Source organism: Motacilla alba, chromosome 2 (assembly GCF_015832195.1).
Source record: "Motacilla alba alba isolate MOTALB_02 chromosome 2, Motacilla_alba_V1.0_pri, whole genome shotgun sequence".
Taxonomy (NCBI): Eukaryota; Metazoa; Chordata; class Aves; order Passeriformes; family Motacillidae; genus Motacilla; species Motacilla alba.
Genome location: NC_052017.1, coordinates 4,416,597 through 4,437,614, shown reverse-complemented (window position 1 = coordinate 4,437,614; position 21,018 = coordinate 4,416,597). Strand labels below are relative to the sequence as shown.

General features: G+C 47.1%; 1 protein-coding gene across 1 annotated transcript; it reads right to left on the bottom strand.

Moving 5' to 3' along the window:
* Nucleotides 1–495: 495 nt before the first annotated feature.
* On the bottom strand, nucleotides 496–20,266 carry LOC119698171 (cryptochrome DASH-like). Its single transcript, XM_038129809.1, has 14 exons — nucleotides 20,032–20,266; nucleotides 19,749–19,921; nucleotides 18,567–18,660; nucleotides 18,150–18,280; nucleotides 16,986–17,134; nucleotides 15,953–16,041; nucleotides 13,473–13,546; nucleotides 11,773–11,862; nucleotides 9,589–9,668; nucleotides 8,269–8,328; nucleotides 7,076–7,233; nucleotides 3,725–3,844; nucleotides 2,578–2,754; nucleotides 496–1,381 (listed from the first exon to the last, which is right to left on the bottom strand). The coding sequence occupies exons 1-14, from the start codon at nucleotides 20,095–20,097 to the stop codon at nucleotides 1,286–1,288; spliced, it is 1,557 nt and encodes a 518-aa protein (XP_037985737.1). The 5' UTR covers nucleotides 20,098–20,266; the 3' UTR covers nucleotides 496–1,285.
* Nucleotides 20,267–21,018: the final 752 nt, after the last annotated feature.

Genomic DNA, 21,018 nt, shown 5'->3' with positions numbered 1-21,018 from the left:
TGAACTGTGCTGGGTAAGTTTAGCTTGGACATCAGGAAGATTTTTTTCACAGAGAGGATTATTACATTGGAATGGGCTTCCCCAGAGAGGGGGTGGAATTACCATCCCTGGAACTCTTTAAAGAAGGGCTGGATGTGGCACGCAGTTGAGATGGTGATGTTGGGTCACAGGTTGGACTCGATGATCTCAGAGGACTTTTCCAACCTAACTGATTGTGTGGTTCTCCTGCTGGGGTCTGTCCAAACGTAGTGCCCTGCCCTCTGGAGTGGCCTGGACAGGGATCTGTGCTGTGTGTCTCTGTCTTATGCCAGAGAGAACAGCGCTGTCACTAAAGCTGTTCCACACTATTCCCTCCCAAATCACCCCCTGATGACTACATTCCTGCCCAGGCCCCTAATACAACAAATGGCAGAATTGTTAATGTGGCCCTGACAGGGCCTATGTTCAAATGTTCAAAATCACTTGGTTTTTTCTGCTTTTGGCAGAACAACTCACTCTTGTGTTCAATGTTTATTTCTCACCCATCACTTGATAGAGATTTTACAGTATTGCAATTATTCTTTACAGAACGGGCCCAGTGGATCTCTAGTAGCAATAACTCCAGAACCGTGTCCCATCTTTGGTGGTCAAAGTGTTCAGATCTGGGCTCCCCTCAGATGACAATCCTCCATGATAGCACAAATATGGCCATCTCCAAATAAGCAAACTCTTCCAGCAAGTACAACATTCTGCATAAAAATAAAATCCTAAAACTGGTAACAGATCCATTTCAAACTGGTCTTGCTGCCAAGTACAAAACACAATTCTTGGCTATGAATGGAACGTTTTTCAGCTTCCAGGATGGTACCAAAAACAAAGGGTACTGCAAGGAAATTTCCAGGAGGAACACACTGCTTTTCCAAAATACTGCAGGAGACACAGTAAAAGAACATCCTCTGCAGTCTCTATCTGTGGAGCTCTGTGGAAATGAGGAAGATAAAATATTCCAGTAGCAGAACTTTTAATTGCACAACGATTGGTGAGCTTAAAACTTAAAAAAATTAAAAATAAGCATAAGAAGTGTCAGTTCTGACTGAAAACACCTGTCACATAAACCACTGGCTCCAGATAGTAAGGAGAGGTGCTAATACACAACCTCCAAACACTCACATCCAATGAGTGTCCCTGGGAACACCAGACAGGCAGATCCCGTGTTATTTTACCATGCCAAACCTGTATCTTTGGCTTGTTCAAGGTGATTAACCATTATCCAGGCAAAACCTCCTGCTGAGCACTCCTTCAGCCTTCAGCAAGCATCTTTCTTGCGAGAGAAGTAAAAATCTATCCCTCTGTCCTTGTGCTGTGCTGGTCCCCTCTTGCCCCTGGGATGGGGACTTCCTCCCTGTGGCAAATGACAAGGAACAGTGAGATATTTACTGATGCTGCAGAGTGGATTTGGTCACAAAGCAGTGCTGACATCCAGGAGAATGTGCGCATGGAACTTCTGCCTCCCAAGTTCGCTCAAAAAAGCAGGAAGGCACTGACAGGCACTGCTCTAGGCTGGGATTTAGGAAACCAGGGTTTCTGGTAAGGTGAGCTGGGAAAGTTGATTAAAATTGAACTTTTGCCTGATGAAGAAGCTTTTTGGCCTCAAGTTTCATCACTGCCTCAAACGGGTGTCTCACTAAGGTGCTCCTGTACAGTCCTTTCTCTCATCCCAGGAGGTTACTAATCCAGGCCTCCAACAGCATGGGTGAAGCAGAAGGCTTTGCTTCCACCAAAATTTGCACTCATGGCAAAGGAATCTGGCCTAAAATTTGGTACTGCACCTTGGGATTAAAACCTGAAATGGGGGCATGCTTCATTCTTCACTGACTTGGTGCATTCCCTAAATTTGAGCCTCCACAAAGTATTTTCACTCAGGAGCAGGCAGGGTAGATGCATGATGGAGAGGCAGAATGCTGAACACTCTTATACACAACCCTTGGTTACATCCATTTCTTTCCATACCCATCTCCTCCAAGAACAGCATCCCAGGCAGCAGATAAAAGCTTTGACACGTTGAAAGAGCAACAACTCATTCTTCCCCCATTCTAAAGGGAAGATACACTCAAAAAGCAAAGTGCAAGGAGCAGTTTCTATATTTACAGGTCTTGCTGACTCCAGTTTGGATGCACTCAAGCAGAAGTTGGTTGTTTTTACTTCCACCTCCTGAACAGAAAGGACATTGGGTTGTTTCACTTCTGTCCACCTGCATTGTGGGGTGGTCACACCAGTGGAGGTCCTGGAGAAACCCCATCCCTCTGGTGGGGCTGCCAGGGCAGGGAAGGATGCTCAGAAGGACATGCTGTGGCTAAGCCCTGCTGACTATACAAGGGAGAGAGAAGCAGCAAAAAATTTACACCCTTCACCACAGTGGGTAGGACAGACAGCTAAATAATCCTGGCTGCACAGTCCCTGCTGTGATGTAATGTAAGCTTGCATTACAACAACTTTTTTTTCCCTTTACACCTGAGAACGAAGGGCAGAACTGACAGAGACTGATGTAGAGCAGCCCCATGAGCCCTCCCACCCCATCCCAGCCCTCCCAGTACTCACAGGCCTCTGGTGGATGTGTCGGCTCCACTCTGGGGCTGTCACCACTGGCTGTGGGTAGGTCTCACCCAGAGTTACTCCTGCCTGGGAGAGAGCAGCACTGCTCAGTGCCCAGGGGGTGTGGATGTCTGCTCCCTTTATGGCCTGCAGTTCTGGCACCCACAGCCGGACATAATCCCCCTGCAAACAGAACCAATGGACAGGATCCATTCAGTGACAATCTGTAAGTGCTTCCCAGCAAGGCTCTTGCTCAATGGGAAAGAGAGGAGCCAGATTTCCAGATAGAAAAGCTGGTGCTGTACAGCATCAGTTACCTCTGACAAGCCTTAGCCCCTCTTGCTAAATCCTCCACCCAGAATTAATGCCTAAAGAGAGACCTGGATGCTGGAGCTCTTCTCCCATGCTCACACTGCAGGCACAGGAGGGAGGCAGAGGTGCATTTTCAGCACTGTTCATCTGTCCTGTTTAGGACATCCTGAAATGAAGTCACCCCCAAAATGTTTCCTGTGACTGAAGGAAAATAGGATGGCTACCTCAGCTGCACACTCTTGTGTTCCTGAATCTCTCCTATGAACTCTACTGCTGTGTCCTCCACTAGGACTAATTTCTGATTTCTTGTTAAATCCTGCCAGCTACAGTGCCAAAAGGCAACAGCACAGCCTGACGTGAAGCTAAGGAACAGTGTGGAGACAGGTAATGCAGTATGTGAATACTGGCTAAGCACAAGGAAAGGGCAATTTATCTGCAATTTAAGAGAGGATAGTCAGAGGAGTCATACGTTTCATCTACTCTTCAGCACCTCTCAAGGAATGGTTCTGTCTCTTGGGTAACTCCTGAGTTCCCCAAGAAGCTGCTCTGTGCTCAGGGAAGCATCTATGTGATGTTCTGATGGGATGTGGCTGTGACTGGGAAGAAATGGTGATGAAACACTTAACACACTGACCAGGGAGGGTGTGGGGACATCCCTGGGCACAGCAGCCGGTTGTTAAATTACATTGTCCTGTGCACACCAAGGAACCTGCCCGTCTGCTGGCCAGGAGACACAAGAACTGGTTTTGTATCCACACAGCACATTGATCTCCTCTGCTCCCTAAAACACCACACGTCCTTCCCTGCACTCATCCCTGTAAAACAGTCACACAAGACTTACATTCCCATCGTAATCCAGGCCTTGTTTGATCATGTTAAACTTCCTGTTCTCCCGTGGGTCGTTGCCAATGCCAGCGCTGTATAACCAGTTGCCATAATTGCTACAAACATCATAATCCACCTTGAGAACAGAGGGAGAAAACTGTCAGAAGAGCTGGGCTGGCCCTTGGTCAAACTTCTTGTCCATTCTTTAGCTCAGGGGGAAATTTCCTTGAATGGGATTCACTCCAACCAGATTAGGGTGGTCAGAGCTCTCCCATGCTGGTACAGGCATGTGGCTCAGGAAAGGACCTGCATGGCTGCTTTTTAGCCTGGGATCAGCTTCCCAGACTACTTCAGTTCATAATCCTTAGGTCAGAAAACAAATAAAAGTCCAACCAAAGTCTTTCTCAGTTTACTTCCTTTTAAAGGAAAATCCTTTTCTTTCTGCCATCATTTGGCAGACTTCACAAGTAGCCATAGCATTTGAATGCTCATATTCCAAAAGAAAGTATTCAAATACGAGAGAAAATTTTTTTCTGACCAGTTACCCAGACACCACATATTACCAAGTCATCTCTGCTGATCCTACTAGGCAGTTTGGAGAGAAATCTATCTCAGACTATGCAGACAAACTACACAGTTTATATGAGGATGCAAACAATACAAACACTGCAGTTTTCTCCCATTGTCAAGTTATTCCTTCTCTAAACAAATAAAAACTCTCAAGGATGCTTATATAAAATGGAGCAGGGCTTTTGAAACAAGCACAACTGAGAGCAGAAGATGATCCCATCAGAGTGCTCTTCAGCTTAAATCTGTGCAGGGTGGCTTTAATCCAACACCAGAAGTTTTCTAGTTGTAGGACAATTCAAACCCTGCTCAGGGGGGAGTGGAAGTTATAGCAAGGAGGGTTTGGGATCTCTGAGCATTCCTAGGGATATCTGTGCTGCAAAAGCAGCAGCTGTGACAGAAAGAGCTGGTTCAGTGCCATTCTCTTCTCCCTTTACTGCAGCCACAACAGCAACCAGTCCACAGAGAGATGTTTCCAAGATCTCAGCCACTCCTTGGAATGAGAAGCTCAGTGCTCCAGGATGGCAGAGGGCTCAGGGAATGGGCTCTGTCAAGGTGCCCTTTCTCTGCAGAGCCAATGAGTGCTGGGGTCAGGGTGAGCAGCAGCCAGCTCTGCTCCCTGTGCACCAGGCTTCCCCTTCCCAGCTCACTTCCTCCAGCTGGTGAGATAAGGAGGGAAGAAAGATGCCATTGGAGGCCTGATTGCGAGATTAACATGCAGGAAGGCATGTGTGGGAGGTGAGGGCAAATCCAAGGGGGCCTGGAGGAGGCAGGCTCATTTCCCCCTCAGCCTTGCCCCTTCCTGACATTCTCTTCTGTTTGTTTCTCTGCCTTTCCTTGGGGCCTGACCCTGGGAATGAAATCAATGAAGTCAGAGCTGAGATATTCTCAGTTCAGGACACCAGTGGTCTCCGGCCTTTCCCCTGGCTCCAGCAGGCTGCAGAGAGCTTGTGCCTCAGTTTCCCTGCCTGTCTGGTGTGGATGGCACACACAAACAGTTGGTGGCCCTTTGCTGGCAGTTTTGGAGATGAAAGAGGCATTGCTTTCCTTTTTATAGAGGCAAGTGAGACCAGTGTCAGTTCTGTACTGGCCTCTACCCTTCTACAGCCATGTCTTCCCCACCAAGCTGATGTCTCCTGTGTGCTGTTCTGGGGATGCCACCAGGTTACAGGAACAGAGCTGTGTGACACAAGATGGGACCAAGGGGCACAAGGATCAGCCTGTGCCACACCAGCCTACAGTGGCCATCTGCATCTGGAGCTTCCCTTGGTGAAAGGGCCACTGCAGTGTGCTAAATTCTGCTTCAGCAAGGCTGGTATTCGTGTCCTGGAATAAATGTAGATAACACAAGCAGCATCTTTCTAGTGTGAGACCTTCCAAATCTTCCTCACTCGTGGAACAGGACACACTTGTGGAAGGCTCTTGCTCTTATCTGGAAAAGCATCACAGCTTGGAGCTCCCAAACCCCTTTCTGGAGGATCCTGAAGTCCTGCACTGTGTTGTTATCCAAGCCCACTGCTCACAGCATTGGCATGGGAGAGCACCCAGATTTTCCTCCTGCAGCCAAAGCCATGTCAGAGCCCATCTCCAAGGAAGTTAAAAAAAAAATTACATTCACAAAAAAATCTCTTTTAATTGCAGATATTGGCAAGGCAACTGGGCTTTCTCTGCCCATCCAGCACTACAAGTGAGTGGAAAGTTTTCTGATTGCCAGTTGCCTCCTGTATCCCACAGATAAGACCTTTAATGTGAGGCTGATGTGAGTATTTGGCCTTTTCCAGCCAGTACCATGAGAATCCATGGGGGCGGAGGTCAGAAAAGTGACCCAGCTATTTAACTGAGCTCACACAGCTGCTGATTGATATACGAGAGGAATTGGTGCTCCAGTTGGCAGGGAGGCCTGTAACACCCCAGAATGAAGAAGGATGCCTCCAGCCAGGGTGGAGCTCCATGGAAGCTGATCCAGCCATTGTCCCTACTTGCCTGTGGCTTCTCAGTCCAGAGCCATCAATGCATAGACACTGTGCCAGCACACATTCTTTTTATGTTCTATTTCTGGGCTGCCCTCCTACCCAGCCTCTGGTTTTTCAACCAGCTGCTACCTCAACAATTGTGGAACACTTCAAGACTGCACAGGGTATCTTGCACGTGCTATTTAAGGATTTACTCTGACAAAATGTGGTGGCAAATTACAATTCCCTTACCATGCTTCTAGGAAAAGTGTATCATGTTATTATATCTGAAGATTGCTACATATTGACACCTGAAATTTCATTTCCTAGCTCACAAATGAAACCCTGACTTTTTTGTTGAATTGCCTAGGCTTAGCAACAAATCATTAAAAACCATCTGGCTAAGATATTCAACTAACTGTTATATACTAATATTATATTTACTGTATAGAAGATGCTTTAACTCCTACCTTTTTGTTGCTTCTTTTTATTCCTTCATTGTCACCTGGGTCTCAGTAGGGGATTGTAACTTAGCAAACCAGATCATTGTTAGCATAATTCATGTTTGAAAGTTTTGTCAAGTGCAACAGATCTCTGGCTAAAACCCTGCACAGAGGATCAAAGCTTACTGCAAACTTCCTAGCTGCATCTTTGTTGGTGGCAGCTCCACTGTGGCAAAATTCCTTTTACTTATGTGAGCTTTGGGAAGCTCACACCCTGCAAAAAGTATCTACACGGTTTTGTATCAGCCTGAAAATTATTCACCAGCACCTGTACCCTTTCTTATAAATCAGGGCTGTCCTTCTGCCTGTCATTAAACTTCAGGCACACAAAGGGTCCAGTCTTACCAGCAGGTATTCAAACCATTCTGCCCCCATCCTCCAGTCTAGCCCCAGGTCCTTGGTGAGGAAGCTGGCGACGTTCTGCCGCCCTCTGTTTGACATGAAGCCCGTGGCACTCAGCTCCCTCATGTTGGCATCCACAAAAGGAACCCCAGTTTTGCCTTCTGCAGAGACAAAACACAGCACTGGGATATCAGGATGCTTTAGGGCACTCATAAACCAGCCTGTGGTCATGTATTCACAGCCATTTCCAGGACAGTGCCAGTGCACAGCAGCAGGGAGAGACTTCAGTGTGGTTTAGCTGGAGTGCAGCCACTAAGATCCGCTGGAAATTAAATTGGATATCATACTGAAAATTAAGCTAGGGAGAAGTTTTGGCAAGAAGGAAAAAAAAAGTACAGAAAAATCTCAGACTGGAAAAACAATCAGGTGGGTTGCAGGGAATTTTGCAGAGTAAAATAAATATGCAGACAATAGTGAGATGGGCCAAGAACAAAAAGATTCTTAACAGGTGACTAATAGAGGGATGTACTGGACAAATCCCCCAGGGTTAATACATGAAAAGTAGAGTTTGTCTGTTATTAAGGAAAAGATTTACTGTGCCTGGATGATTTATTTTAGCCTGTGTGCAAATGGGTACACGTGGCATTAACACGAGAAAAGATACAGAGGTGTGTATTGCACTGATTCTAATGCTTTAATCTGTTAGTCCCTCCAAATTTTGAGATATTATGCTTGTTATTCATGTTACAACAACAAAGTTGTAACAGCTAAAGAATTACAATTACAAAAGGGATTACAAAAGATGTGATTTAGTCTCAATCTGTTGTAACCTTGTAACCAAAAGCAAATAGAACCAAACGCAGCAGGCATGGCAATCTAATACTGATAAGAAGGGCTGGTCAGCCTCTGTGTGACTAAATACAAGGGACCAGCAGGTCACAAACACTCCCTCCTGGGCAGGAAAATCTACCTGCAGTGCACCTCACAAAGCAGGGTCACCCTGTGCGCTGCTCAGTGCTCAGTCTGGAAAGGGAAGCCACACACATTCATACCCTGGTGAAGCCAGTGTAAATGCCAGCCCTGACCGTGCTGGCAGCTCTCCTACAGAGACCCGAGTTAGTGTTAGGGCACGTGTGAGCCCCAACAGATGCACAGAGAACAAAACACAGCCAGCCAAACCTGCGGTTTCTACTGACCTTTCCAGCAGCTGAAGAGCTGAAGGTCCTTTTTCCAGGGGATCTCTTTACTTTGAAGCCCTGTGGAGGAAAATAATGACCTGCTGATGAAGAAATACTGACACAGTTACTCAGACCACAACACAGCCAGGGGAGCTTGGCTGTCACAAGGAGTGACGGTGAAGCTTGGCCTCTCAGTGCCATTACAAACAAACCTTCTGCACAGGTTTAGAGATGATCCGTTCCTCCCCTCAAGTGTTGCAAAGGGGTGTCTTTTGCACACAGAGGGTGCTCAAGCCCTAATGGATTTTGTCTATTTGTTTTGCTGATGTTTGCTTTTTTTTCCCTTTTTTAATTAAAAATGACTCGGACCTCACAAGTGGACAGAGATGTGCTCTGGCCATGCTGGTATTTTCTTTTTCAGCTTTATCCAGAACAAAGTTTATGTGAAATCTGTTTCTGTAGTAGGTACTACACCCAGAATTACCTGGCAGAAGCCCCAGGTAACACTTTGCCCCTGCAAATGGGATAGGAACAGATGAGGGGGATGATTTCATGTTTGCAGGAGCCAGTGGCAATTACAGCCTTCTGTGCAATGGAGCAGAGGCAGCAGGGACAACACAGCTCTAGCTACAAACATTCAAGATCAGGCCCACCACTGGCATCCAATGCCATCAGAACAGCCACACAGGCCTGGCAGATGTGACACAGACCCTGAGGGAGACATGTCCCTCTGCAGCCACAGCTGGATGCCAGGCAGGCTGCCCTGGAGCATCTAAGCCAGTGCTGCATCACCTGCAGAACAGCTCACCCAGCACAGGCATCACCTGCAGGGTCTCCTGACACATGGATTGGGTATTTGTTGTTGCACTGAGTGCTCAGACCCCCATTTCACATGCACACTCCTGTCACTGGGGCTGGAGCCAAATCTCATTCTGATTCCTATGCAGTGCAATATCTGGTTTCTTGGGATTCACCCTGCTGGGTCAGTTCCTGCTCTGTCCCAGGTCCTCTGGAGAACTCAGGCAAGCCTGAAGCCTGGATTCTGCTGAAAGGTGGAATGTCTCTGGAAACAGCATCTTCACTCTCCTTGTGCTGCTGTTTGCCACAGACACGTGTCAATAATACTCCCTGTGTCTAATCAGATTTGGGGATCAGTGTCCAGCACAGTGGTGCTGAGGCCCTTCTGTGCTAACAGAGAGTTCCCAGCAGCATCGCAGGGTGGTGACACAAGCACCATGAGAAGATCATTTGTACAACTTAATGCCAACAGCCTCTTCTCTTACTTTCCCTGTTGTAATAGAGTACCTTTCCCCCCTAAATGTGGTGATCCATACACACCTCTTAACGAGAAAATCCTTCTGCCATACTTCAGGGCCACAAATCGAAAGTAATCCCTCCACAGCAGTTCAAACAGGACCCTGAAACACAAAGCCATCTCAGGATTTCACTGTGGCTCAGGTAGGAGAACTGAACAAGGATTTTGCTTCCATACAAACCATCACTAACACTGTGAAATTTATTCACAACGAGGGATTTCAGGGACCTTCCCCATGACACCAGTTCTTTCCCCAAGCCTCCTTACCTGGCTTACAGGGAAAGCAAACTCTGCATGAATCACTTGGGAAGCTTTCCTCAGCTCATGTGCAGCAGCAGAGTTTCAGGAAACATGTTCCTCCTCCATCCCTGCTGGGATGTAATTCTCCACAGAGCAGGGTGAGGGCCTGATTGAGCGGCACACTTCCGCAGGAATGAGCACATCAGCACATTCCTGAGAGCTCAGTGTTGATTTATTTGTGTTGATTTAAGCAATTACCTTTGCAAGGGACTCTAAGACACCTTTCAAAACTGGTTTACAGTGCTCCAGCCCATTAGATCAAGTGCTAGGTCCATGAAAAAAAAGGACAGTTTTATATAAAATCTTTTATATAAAAAGAGCTTCTTATAAAATGATGGCACATCAGCCTTAGAAACCTGCTTCAACTCTATGCCATATGGGAAGCACTCTGCTCAGCTGACTTTTAGGCTGACAAGATCCTTCTGGATAATCTGGTTACGGAACAGAATCACAGAATTAGGGAATCTGTTAGGCTGGAAAAAAACTCTGAGACTACCCAGGCCCATCTCTGACCAAACACCACGGTGTCAACCAGACCAAGGCACCAAGTCCAGTCTTTTCTTAAGTACCTTCAGGGACAGTGACTCCACCACCTCCCTGGAAAACCCACTCCCATGTCTAATTACCCTTTCAGTGAAGAAATTCCTTCTCATGTCCAACCTGAACAGGACACTGTCCAAATCCTAAAAAGCAGTGTCATAACACTGAGGTTCAATGTGCAGCCACCATGACCTGTACTTCATTGTACAATTGACTTCCTGGGAGTTTGACAGCTTCATTTTTATAATTACTGAATACTTTAAAATGCTAAAATCACCACGGCATGCCAGCTGCCAGCAGGCTGGCTGACTGTTAGATGGAAAACAGGAGTATGTTCATTTCTTGCTTTCTTGCAATCTTTACTCTCTTAAATGTCTTTGAAGTAAAAAAAAAAACAAAAAACAAACAAACAAAAAAAAAACCAAAAAAAAAAAAAAAAAAACACCAACCCAAACATCCAAACATACACTTCATGGGGTTGATATTTTATCTGTCATTTGAATTTTAATGAAATTTTGGCCAGAATGGTTGGCAGTGTTCTGCCTGTTCCTCACCAACCACTGTGCTGTTTGACATGTTGCAAACGTAACAAACCAAAATGAATATTCAGTTCTAGAGTTTGCACAGACGTTATGTTTTGGGATTTTTCCCCATCCAGGTCTTGTGTTAGGCCAGGCTCTAACATGACCCTGTTTCTGTATCAGAGCTCCAGGTTCTGATTCACAGTGTTTGGGCAGAGCTGAACAAGTTCAAGGCCAGCCCAGGGATGGATAAACTGAGAGGTGAGGAAGAGCATGGGTGACAGGATGGGATGCATTAAACCCAATTCCCAGAGCTCTCTTCCCCTCTGCTCTGACATGGTGGTCATGGCCAGGTAGCTGAGCAAACATGGGGCCACTAGCTGGATTTTTTTGGGACCATGGGACCTTCAAACATCATGAGATTTTCACAAGTCACACAGTCACTGAGACTTGTGGGCTCGTATTCTCAGTCTGAGGAACCCTTTGGCTTTTATTTATTTGTAAACTATTCCTCCTTTTCATTAAGCCCATAAGAACACAGAGATGGATGGTGCTGATTTGCTGAGATTGTTTTCAAAAATTATGAGCCACGGTTTCCCAGCAATAATAATGACAACTGGCATTCATAATCTTTACTTACAAAGTGCCTAAAGCCCCTGGGTGTCTAAGACAGCCTAATAAATCTGTACTGAAAGAGAACTACAGTGCAACCCAGAGGAACCAGCCAGCAGGCACAGGAAAAACAAACATCAATTACAAAGAGCGTTAACAAATCACTCTCCTGTGCATGAAATGCCAGGTTCCTTTTCAGAGAAAATAAGCCATGCTGATGGTGCAAAGACATACCAGTATGTGCTCTGATTTGCTGTTCTCTCTCTCTCATACTTCTGGATCTGCTCATAGATGTATCGGGGTGAGATGCAGCCCAGAGCCAGCCTGAAAGCAGAGGAATGATGTCCTGAGTGTCACGCAGGACTGACAGCTTGATGTCAGCTCAGGGGGAGGAGAGGGGCACTTTTGTGTCTAGAGTTGTTGTCTAAAAATTTTGTTCAGCTTGCAGTGCTCCCCCTGACTTCCTAAATGGCTTTAGTCAAATTGCAACTTCTGTGCAACTATTCAAGAGAGAGAATTCTCTTCCAAGAATCAAGATCCTCTCCTTCCTGGGGTATGACTGTCACAGGAGTCTCCAAGCTATTGAGATAAATCATTTTACTCAAGTTTGACAAGTGTTGTCTAAATGATTTAACAAACCAAATGACACACCCAGAGAAGAATCTCAAATGCCATCCTCTGCATCACATGTTCTACCTGCCCTTTTACCACAAACCTCCTTATCCTATGCCCAGGGCTCCTTTTCCTGCAGAACCTCAGTGGCTCACTTGAGCAACCACAGAAAGCAAGTGACTGCTGAAAATCTGAGCCCTGACAGGAAAGCTAGGGAATCAAACCCTGCTCTGGCATTTCAACCCACTGGGCTCCTTCCATTTGTTCCAAATCAGTGCTGTTGCAAGACAGGAAAGAACTTGCAGACTCCAACCCTATCGTACAGGGTGACCAAGAACAGCTTTTACCTTGCTTTTCCTAGAAATGAATTTTACTGCCATTTCCACTACAGCTTGTGGAAACACTGGATGTTCTAATGAATCGTGGAAAACAGAAGGAAAGACTTTGAAGAGTTTTCTCTTAATTGCTGACCAGCTCTAATGGGCAGTATGAGATGGGAATGACTTGCTGCAACCTGAACTGCTCTGATTATGTGATAGAGGAACATTTTGGGGCAGACAGATCAGAACTGTTTGCTCTGAGCAAATGGTCAGCTTGGAAAAAACTCAAGTGGAGACCACAAATAACAAACTTCCACAGAGCCAGCAGTTCTGGGATCCCAAAGTGCCACCAGATGGAGCCATCCACTGCAACCATCACAGAACAAAGCTGGTTGGAAACAAGAAATCCCAACCTGTAACAGCCCTCTGAAATTCGGTTCTCATTGCACTTCTGTTGGGAGAATCCAGATGCTCTCAGTTTAGGCTGAGCTGGGCTCTGCTGCTGCTTCAATTCCAGTCTGGAATTAACTCTGCCTCTTCCAGCACCAGGGACTAGAGCCCCTAATTAAAAATCAAAATATTTACCTGCACAAAAGATCCTTTCCTACAGGAATAATCAGAAGTGTCTCTTCACCCTGCAGAATGGCAGTGAGGTGGCGTGACCTGCCCCAGACTATTCAGGAAACCAGGATTAGGCTGAAGCTGTGCTGCCTCCCTGCCTTTCCCTTCTCACACAAAGCAGCACGAAGCCAAAGGCAAATGGCGAGTCCCTCCTGCTCCCTGTCCACACTGTGCTCCCAGCACAAGCAGCTCTTGGCACAGCTCTGCCTCACTGCAGCAGTTCCGGGGAAGTGCAGCCTCAGAGCTGCTCTACCACCATAAAAAGGGCCAAAGGAACAACACCTAGACCCCTGCCCATGCCCAGCAGCACTCAGCAGACAGGTAACACCTGTTTGGGATGGAAGCAGAAAAGGATTTCCCAGTCTCAACAAAAATCTTTACCATGGTGCAAATTTCGTGGAGTAATCCATTCCCACCAGCCCATTCCGAGTCTCCTTGTAAGAAGCAACCAGGTTCTGTGAGAGCAAAAGAACAAAAGGTTTTATTTAATACTTTACAAGCAACCTGCTAAATGTTCTTGCCTTCTGGAGCCAGAGCAATCTGGCAGGGCTGGGCTCCCTCTCATGGCTGCCTGCAAGGACTGCACAGCTGCCCAATTCCTGCCCCCAGCACACAGGCATGAACCAGGCCAGCAGTCCTCATTACAGCTCCGGGGGTGTGTCACAAGCTGTGCTCCCCGCTTCAGCCTGCAGCACGTTTCTATCTACAAGCCACTGGGCACCTGGCTGTGCTGCTCCCTGCCCATCCCCAGCTGATTCTGGATCAAAAACCCACTGAAAAGCACCAGTGGAACTGGCAGCCTTCTGGCTGCTTGTTTGGGGGTTTATAGAACCAGTGTGACTGTTACTGTTAAAATAAAAAGGTTTTATTTTCTGTGTTTTCTATCTGATATACTCTTAATAAAGCATAATTTTAAATCACTAACTACATTACAATAATTTATTATATTTATTGGTGCAAAATAATTAGTGTTAATATAATAAGTAGAAGTTTTACAAAAATTTAATAAACCAAGTATACACATCTACCTATACACGTAGTCTAGCTTACAAAAATGTTTATGTAACTTTTCTAATCTATTCCCATGCTAACAACCTTGTCTTCTTCTTTGCTATAGATACACTCAAAAATCATCAATTGTTATTTCTTCTATTAACTCAACTTTGCTTACAAACCAACTAGCAAAGCCCTCCATAGGCGACAGCCCCCAACACTCAGCTGCAGGAACCCTGACCACTGTTGTTTCTGTGCCCCACACATTTACAGCAGGAGGCAGATCTTCCATGTTCTGAGCATTCCATGGACAATGCAGAGGACATAGGGAAGAATCAATCTCTCCTTGATCACCTTCACTGCACAGGTTACAATTGCTAAAGGGCTGTTGTAGCTCACCGAGGGAGACAACATTTGCATTACAAAAAAAGAAGGCACAAGTTTTCCAGCTCTGATTATATTAATGCTTGACCAAGAGCAAAAGCAATGCCCACTTGTACTCATTTTGGTTGGGATGGAGTTAATTTTCTTCACTGCAGCTAATCTGGGGTTGTTTTGGATTTGTGCTGAAAACAGTGCAGAAAGCACACCAATGTTTTCCTTACTGCTGAGCAGAGCTCACACAGCCTCAAGGCCTTTTCTGCTTCTCTCACCACCCCACCCTGAACAGGCTGGGGGTGCACAAGGATTTGGAGGAGCACACAGCTGGGACAGCTGACCCCAGCTGACCCAAGGGGTATTCTAGACCATATGATGTCATGCTCAGCATATAAAGTTCAAAGTCAGGATGTTTGGAGTGATTCCATTTGCCCTCCCAAGTAACTGTGATGGAGCCCTGCTTTCCTGGGGATGGCTGAACACCTGCCCACTGGTGGGAAGAATTAAATGAATCCTTACCTTGCTTTGCCTGTGCAAGCAGTTTTTGCTTTCCCTAATAAATGGTCTTTACCTCAACACTTGACTTTTCTCACTTTAATCCTTCTGAATCTCTCCTCCATCTCACTGGCAGGAACTGAGGGAGCAGCTGCTGTAGGGCTGAGCTTCGTTATGGGCTTAAACCAGGACAATGCTCCCCAAAAGCAAAGGAATGCAGGAATTTGGGAAACACAGCTGAAAGGATGCCCTGGGGACTGTCCCAATGAGGCACTGGGAACACCACACTTTTAACCCATTTCAGCTGGAGAGGTGCTCCCTCCTTTATCCAGAAAACTGCCTGGGGTCTGATGCTGTTGGAAATCAGCATAGGTACCTTTGAATTCAGACGTGGCAAATTCAAGACAGTTCCTCAAAGAATAGACCAGAGATAAGTTCAAAAATTGTCTGACAACATGCAGTCAGCAGGAGCCTCACTCCATCAAAGCAAGGAAACAAATAGCAGCTGTCATTATTGTCTGCAAGATTTCAACCCAGACTACAGAAACCTCCTACTATTTATAACTGCAGGCAGGATTTGGGTCAACTGTTCCTCACCCCAGCTGCAATTCCAGCCCTCCAGGCCACTTTTCACTCCTCCAGAACAGAGGAACTACATTGCTGATGATGTGGGACATGAGCACAGAAGGAGCAAATCAAGGTAAAGCAGCTAAAAAATGTTGTCCCAAGTCCCAGAAGTTAATGGAAAAAAATACTTCAGAGAGATGGCCAGTAAACTAGGTTCCTAAGTATTTGGTTACATTCCCCAGTCACAGATGACTTCTTTTTGGTCTAGTTTGTCTCTCTGAAAAACTGAAATAATGCTAATTCCCTCCTTTATGAAGTTTTATAGGACAGCTAAGGAAATATTATTAGGAAGTGAAATTGCAGCCTCACCCACTTGCACAGCCATGTGTACAAGGGGGAGGATGTAAGCAAGGAAATGTAAGCGTTACCGTGTCCCAAAAATAATATTGCAGCCTCATTAAAGCCTGAGTCTCTCCTCCACTGCAGGGAAAGGCTGTTCTGGGATCAGTCACAGGATCTGCCACAGAAAACACCAACACCTTGTTACCCCCTGGGAAAGCATCTCAAAGGCACGGAGCTTAAAATCTAGGGATGCTCAGCAGAGGGGATGTCTGCTTTGAGGGCATAAAAGATTGTGTGGTTTTCCTTCAAAATAAGGGTCATATCAAACATATTAAAAATCACTAAGGACGTTTCCTACCCAGCTGCAGGGTAGGAAATTCCCATATAAAGATTTTACCTGTGTTTGCAGAGTGAGTGAACTGAGGCTTAATTACAGTTTGCAGGGCAACCACTGCCTCTGTGTTTTGCTTCTCAGCAAGAGACAGATCAGAGAATCACAGAATGGTTTGGGTTGGAAGGAACATTAAAGCTCATCCAGTTTCAGTCTCCTGCCATGGACAGGGACACCTTCCACTATCCCAGGTTCCTCCAAGCCCTGTCCAGCCTGGCCTTGAACACTTCCAGGGATGGCACATCCACAACTTCTCTGGGCAACCTGTGCCAGGGCCTCACCACCCTCACAGGGAAGAGTTTCTTCCTCTAATCTAAATCTACTCTCTTTTAATTTGAAGACAAATATCTGCCTATTCCTGCAACTAAAGACAGATGCTTCTACAGCCCCTCCCAGACTGAAAGGGCCATGATAATCCAATCATCCTTAGGGACATTTCAGGTATCTCTCAGGCTCTAGTTGCCTCTGCATTTTTACAAAAAGATATTTTTTTCTGTGACAGAACACAATATGCACTGCAAGATGTTTGGTTTGTATTAACCATCAAAACTCAAGTGCAGCCACTACAGGTACCTGATTCAGCCTGGCTGAACATCTGGGAATTGGAGCAGCAGGATATTATTTACTTTGTAAACCACACTTTTCAAAACAGACCCAAGCAGGGTATTTTTAAGAACATAATCTAAGTAAGAGTTCATTAGAGCAACTTCCAAATTAAGTTTCCTCACCCTTCTGCCCGAAATCCTCCATTGTAGGGATGTTCCCTTCTTGCAGCCCTGGGGCCAGGGGCTTTAGCTGCTCTGCCATCTGCAGGGTTGGCCGGACCCTGGCCCCGGATTCCAGAGCTTTTCGGAAGTGGGTGTAGACATCAGGTAACCTGCAGAGGGAAGTGGGTGCAGACATCAGGCAACCTGCAGAGATGGGAGCACTACCCTGCCACCCCCACACACCCCACACCCCTGCCTCAGGAGCAGGATTAGCATTCCAGGCTGTCCTCTCACGTTTGTGATGTGTTTGAACACTGCCAAGCACAATAAGGGCAGATGCCCCCGGGGATAACAGCCACCAGAAGCTCACTCCTTTGCCCAATTTCTTTCTGCTTCTGATGCAAATTGTGCCTTTTCAATTTAAGGTGTGCCCTGGTGGGAAAGTCCATGAGAGGCAGATTTATCTCACCTGACTTCTGATTAACACAGCTGATGTCAGTGTAAAAATCTACATCCTCCTGGTGCCTTTTCAGTCAAAGGAGAAAAACAGGCGTTTTCATGGCCTGGCTTGTCTCCCTTATTATACACATTTTCTACAGAATACCACGAATCACTCAACTCCATCAACCACACTTCAGGTGACTACTGAGGGAGCAGTGAAGAGCACACACACCAAGGAGGGATTGGAAGTAAATCACCTCTTAGGTCCCTTGCAACCCAAAACGTTTAATGGTTCTATAAAGTTGCTTCAGGTGAAGTTTAGATTGGCTGTTAGGAAAAGTTTCTTCAGAGAAAGGGTGGTCAGGCTGGAACAAGGTGTCCAGGGGAGGGGTGGAGTCACTGTCCCTGGAGGATTTAAAAGATGTGCAGATGTGGCATTGAAGGATATGGTTTACTGGTGCCTTGGCTTAGTTAATGGTTTGATTTGATGATCTTGGAGGTCTTTTCCAGCCTAATGAATGGTCACACACCTTGGCTTTATACATACAGAAGCATAAATCCTACAGGTGCAGAGGGCTGAATGTGTTGCTCTCCTGTTGTGTGCCTGAGCACAACAGCACTGTTCCATAAAAGCACAAACAGATGGACTAACAGATCCTTTCTCTGTGGGACCGGAGGACTGGGAGCCCTCCTGAGTGAGAAACAAATGGGACAGTGGAGGGGTGATACCACAGAGCAGCCCACCTATCAATAGGCCTGAAGGGAAGGTCGTCCCGATGATACAGCGTGGAGCCCCAAAATGTCTGAATCTTCACCCCATGCTGCCTGCACACCTGGCACAGCCCCTTCTCCACTTCCAGCTCCTCCTGCGTGGCCTAGGGAGGACAAAAGAGTGAGGCCAGAGCTGCATAAATGCAGCACCCACATGCACAAAGACCCTGGTCTTGCCCTCCTCATGCTTCTCCACCTTACCTTCCTCCCGTTGCCCCATCGAGGACTCCCACTCCCACTCGGGGAGTCCCCATCCCAGGAACTACCCAAGGTTAACAACAGCCAAGAAAGGCTCTGAACACGCAGGATCTGCATCACCACTTGGTCGTGGAAGAAACCTTCACAGCATGATTTTATCTTTCAACTGTGTCACTCAAGTATTTCCCTTACCTCTTCATGGAAAACCACAGCAGTGACAGAGCCCAGCTGAGTAATCAGATCACAGACCACATCTTCCGGCTTCCCCTTCCTCACAACCAGGGTACTGAAATACAAAATACTGGCCTGAAATAGGTTTGATGTTATTGTTATTTATGTGTACAAGAGGCCATCATCCCAGCCCAGGCAGGCACTGGTGTCCTAGTTTTCTATGGAGCACAAAGAGTGTGTGGAGGCAGACAGACAGGATTTGACCAGCCTGCATTTTTTAGGAGCCCCTGAACAGAGTTTGTAAGCCTCTGGGGCTTAGTTTGTGTCAAACACATTTCTGCCACTCTGGATGCCTTAGAAAGGATGACTGGGCACAAAGCCAAGCTGTTACCTAAAAGTGAATCTGTTTTTCCTCACATACTAAAGAGATTCAAAGGCTGGCTGATCCACCTTGTCCAAGTTTCTCAGAGAGGTTGTCCCATCCCTGGAAATATTCAAGTTCAGATTCAACAGGGCTCTGAACCTGATCTGGTTGAAGATGTCCCTTGCTCATTGCAGGGGGACTGGACTAGATGGCCCCTAAAGCTCCCTTCTAACCCAAACTACTCTATGACTCCACGATCTTTTCCTCTGCAAAGCCAGATATTATCTGGCAGTGGATTCTTCAGGCCCTAGTCTACCCCAATTATGGTTCTAAAGGCATCATAAACAAGGATATCTGACTCTAGAGACTCGTTTAGTGGGACAGGGCATAAGAAAATGTTACTCTCCAGTCTCAGAAGCCAGGCTCTATGCTGGTCTGTCTCAAGACAACTCCCAGGGAAAGCTCTCTAGGGACAAGGAAGGCTCCTGGCCACAGTGGCTACTGTAATAGCCCACCAAAATTCTGCCATTCACGTTTCCCACTGTCAGCACTCGGGACAAAGCACTCAAAGCTGACACTCATCATCTCAGGGGTACCTGAGAGAGCAAAACACACGTGGCACAGAGCCTGGATGGCTCTTTGTCCCCCTGCAGCAGAGGCTACACACGGGACCCTACAGTATCCAACAGAAGGGCTGTGGCTCTCTGAAATATCTCTGAAATCAGCTGCCATCAGAGCCCAGAATACATGATCCGAGTCACAGCACAGAAAAGAGAGTGCTGAAAGAGAGTAGGAAAACAGAAATGTATGTGTCACTCGCACGGTGCTTTCTCAACTACCTTCCTTTCCTCTTGAGCGTTTCCCTCAGATCCTTCACACTTTCCAGCAGAAACCTGAGCCTGTGGGGCCCCGTCTTGGGCCAGCTGTAGCAGTGGGTGCCCAGGTAGTGCCGCGGGTCGAAGCAGTAGAGGGGAATCACGAAATCGGCGTTGTGCTGAGCCCAGTGGAGCACCTGCAAACACGCAGCGGGCCGTGAGAGCTGCCGGGGCGGGATGCAGGGGAATCCCTCCCCATCCTGCCCACAGCAGGGCTGCCCCTGCAGAAACCCGCGGCGCTCCTTACCTGGTTGTCGTGGGCGCGCAGGTCGCAGCGCAGCAGGCAGATGGCCGTGCCCGCTGTCCCCGACATGCTCCCGTCGTGTGGCCTCTCCGACCTCGCCCGGGCCGGCTCCGTGCCCCTCTGCCCGGCCCCTCATCCCGCCCCGCCGGGGAGGAGCCGTCCTGCTCGGATCCCCGCGTCCGCCCCCAGCGCATCCCGTGGGACGGGCCCGTCCCGTCCCGCATCCCCGGAGGGCGGCGGCACCGCGGCGAGGTCGCTTCCCTCGGTCTGCGGTCCCCCTGTGTCTCAGCAGAGCCCCGCCCCGGCTGGTCGCTCGTATTGCTATGTGTTTTTGTTTGGTTTGTGGGGTTTTTGGTGTTTTTTTGTTTGGTTTTTTTTTTTTTAATCTCTTTATCTTTCACACAACAGCATCAGGGAACCGCTCGGCCCCGCCGTGCTGAGGCTCAGCCACGGTGACAGCGACCCTGTGCTGAGGTCGGTGACACCGAGCCTCGCCCTGCTCTGACACTGTTGATCCTTTCACTGCCGTGTGATGGCCACTAGCACAGGAAGCAGCTCTGCACAGGGCTTGTCACCTGCTGAGCGACAAAAGGCGAGCTGTAGGTTAGCAATATTTAATGTGCTTGGTTCTCAGCACTGACAAAAGTGGCTGAAGTGAAAAGGTTGTGTAACGCCGTGGGTCTTCAGGGCAGTTAGGACTTGGTGAAAGGAAGGAGAGATCTTGACTCTATTTCAGACGGCTCGTTTATTATATTATGATATATATTACATTAAAAAAGACCATACTATAACTATACTACAAAGAATAGAGAGAAAGACTCATTAGAAGGCAAGACAGGAATAGAAAGGAATGAATAATAAAGTTCTGTGACTCCTAGAGACTCCAAGAGCTGCTGCCTCTTTGACTGGCTATTAAATAGAAACATCTTACATTGACTAATCAAGAAAGCACCTGCTGCATTCCACAGCAGCAGATAACAAATTGTTTAC

Coding starts and splice junctions, on each gene's coding strand:
- LOC119698171 (XM_038129809.1), bottom strand. CDS start 20,097: ATGTCGGGGACAGCGGGCACGGCCATCTGCCTGCTGCGCTGCGACCTG. Junction 18,661..19,748: donor ACGCTCAAGAGGAAAGGAAG/GTAGTTGAGAAA, acceptor TTTGTATTTCAG/TACCCTGGTTGTGAGGAAGG. Junction 1,382..2,577: donor GACACATCCACCAGAGGCCT/GTGAGTACTGGG, acceptor CATTTGCCACAG/GGAGGAAGTCCCCATCCCAG.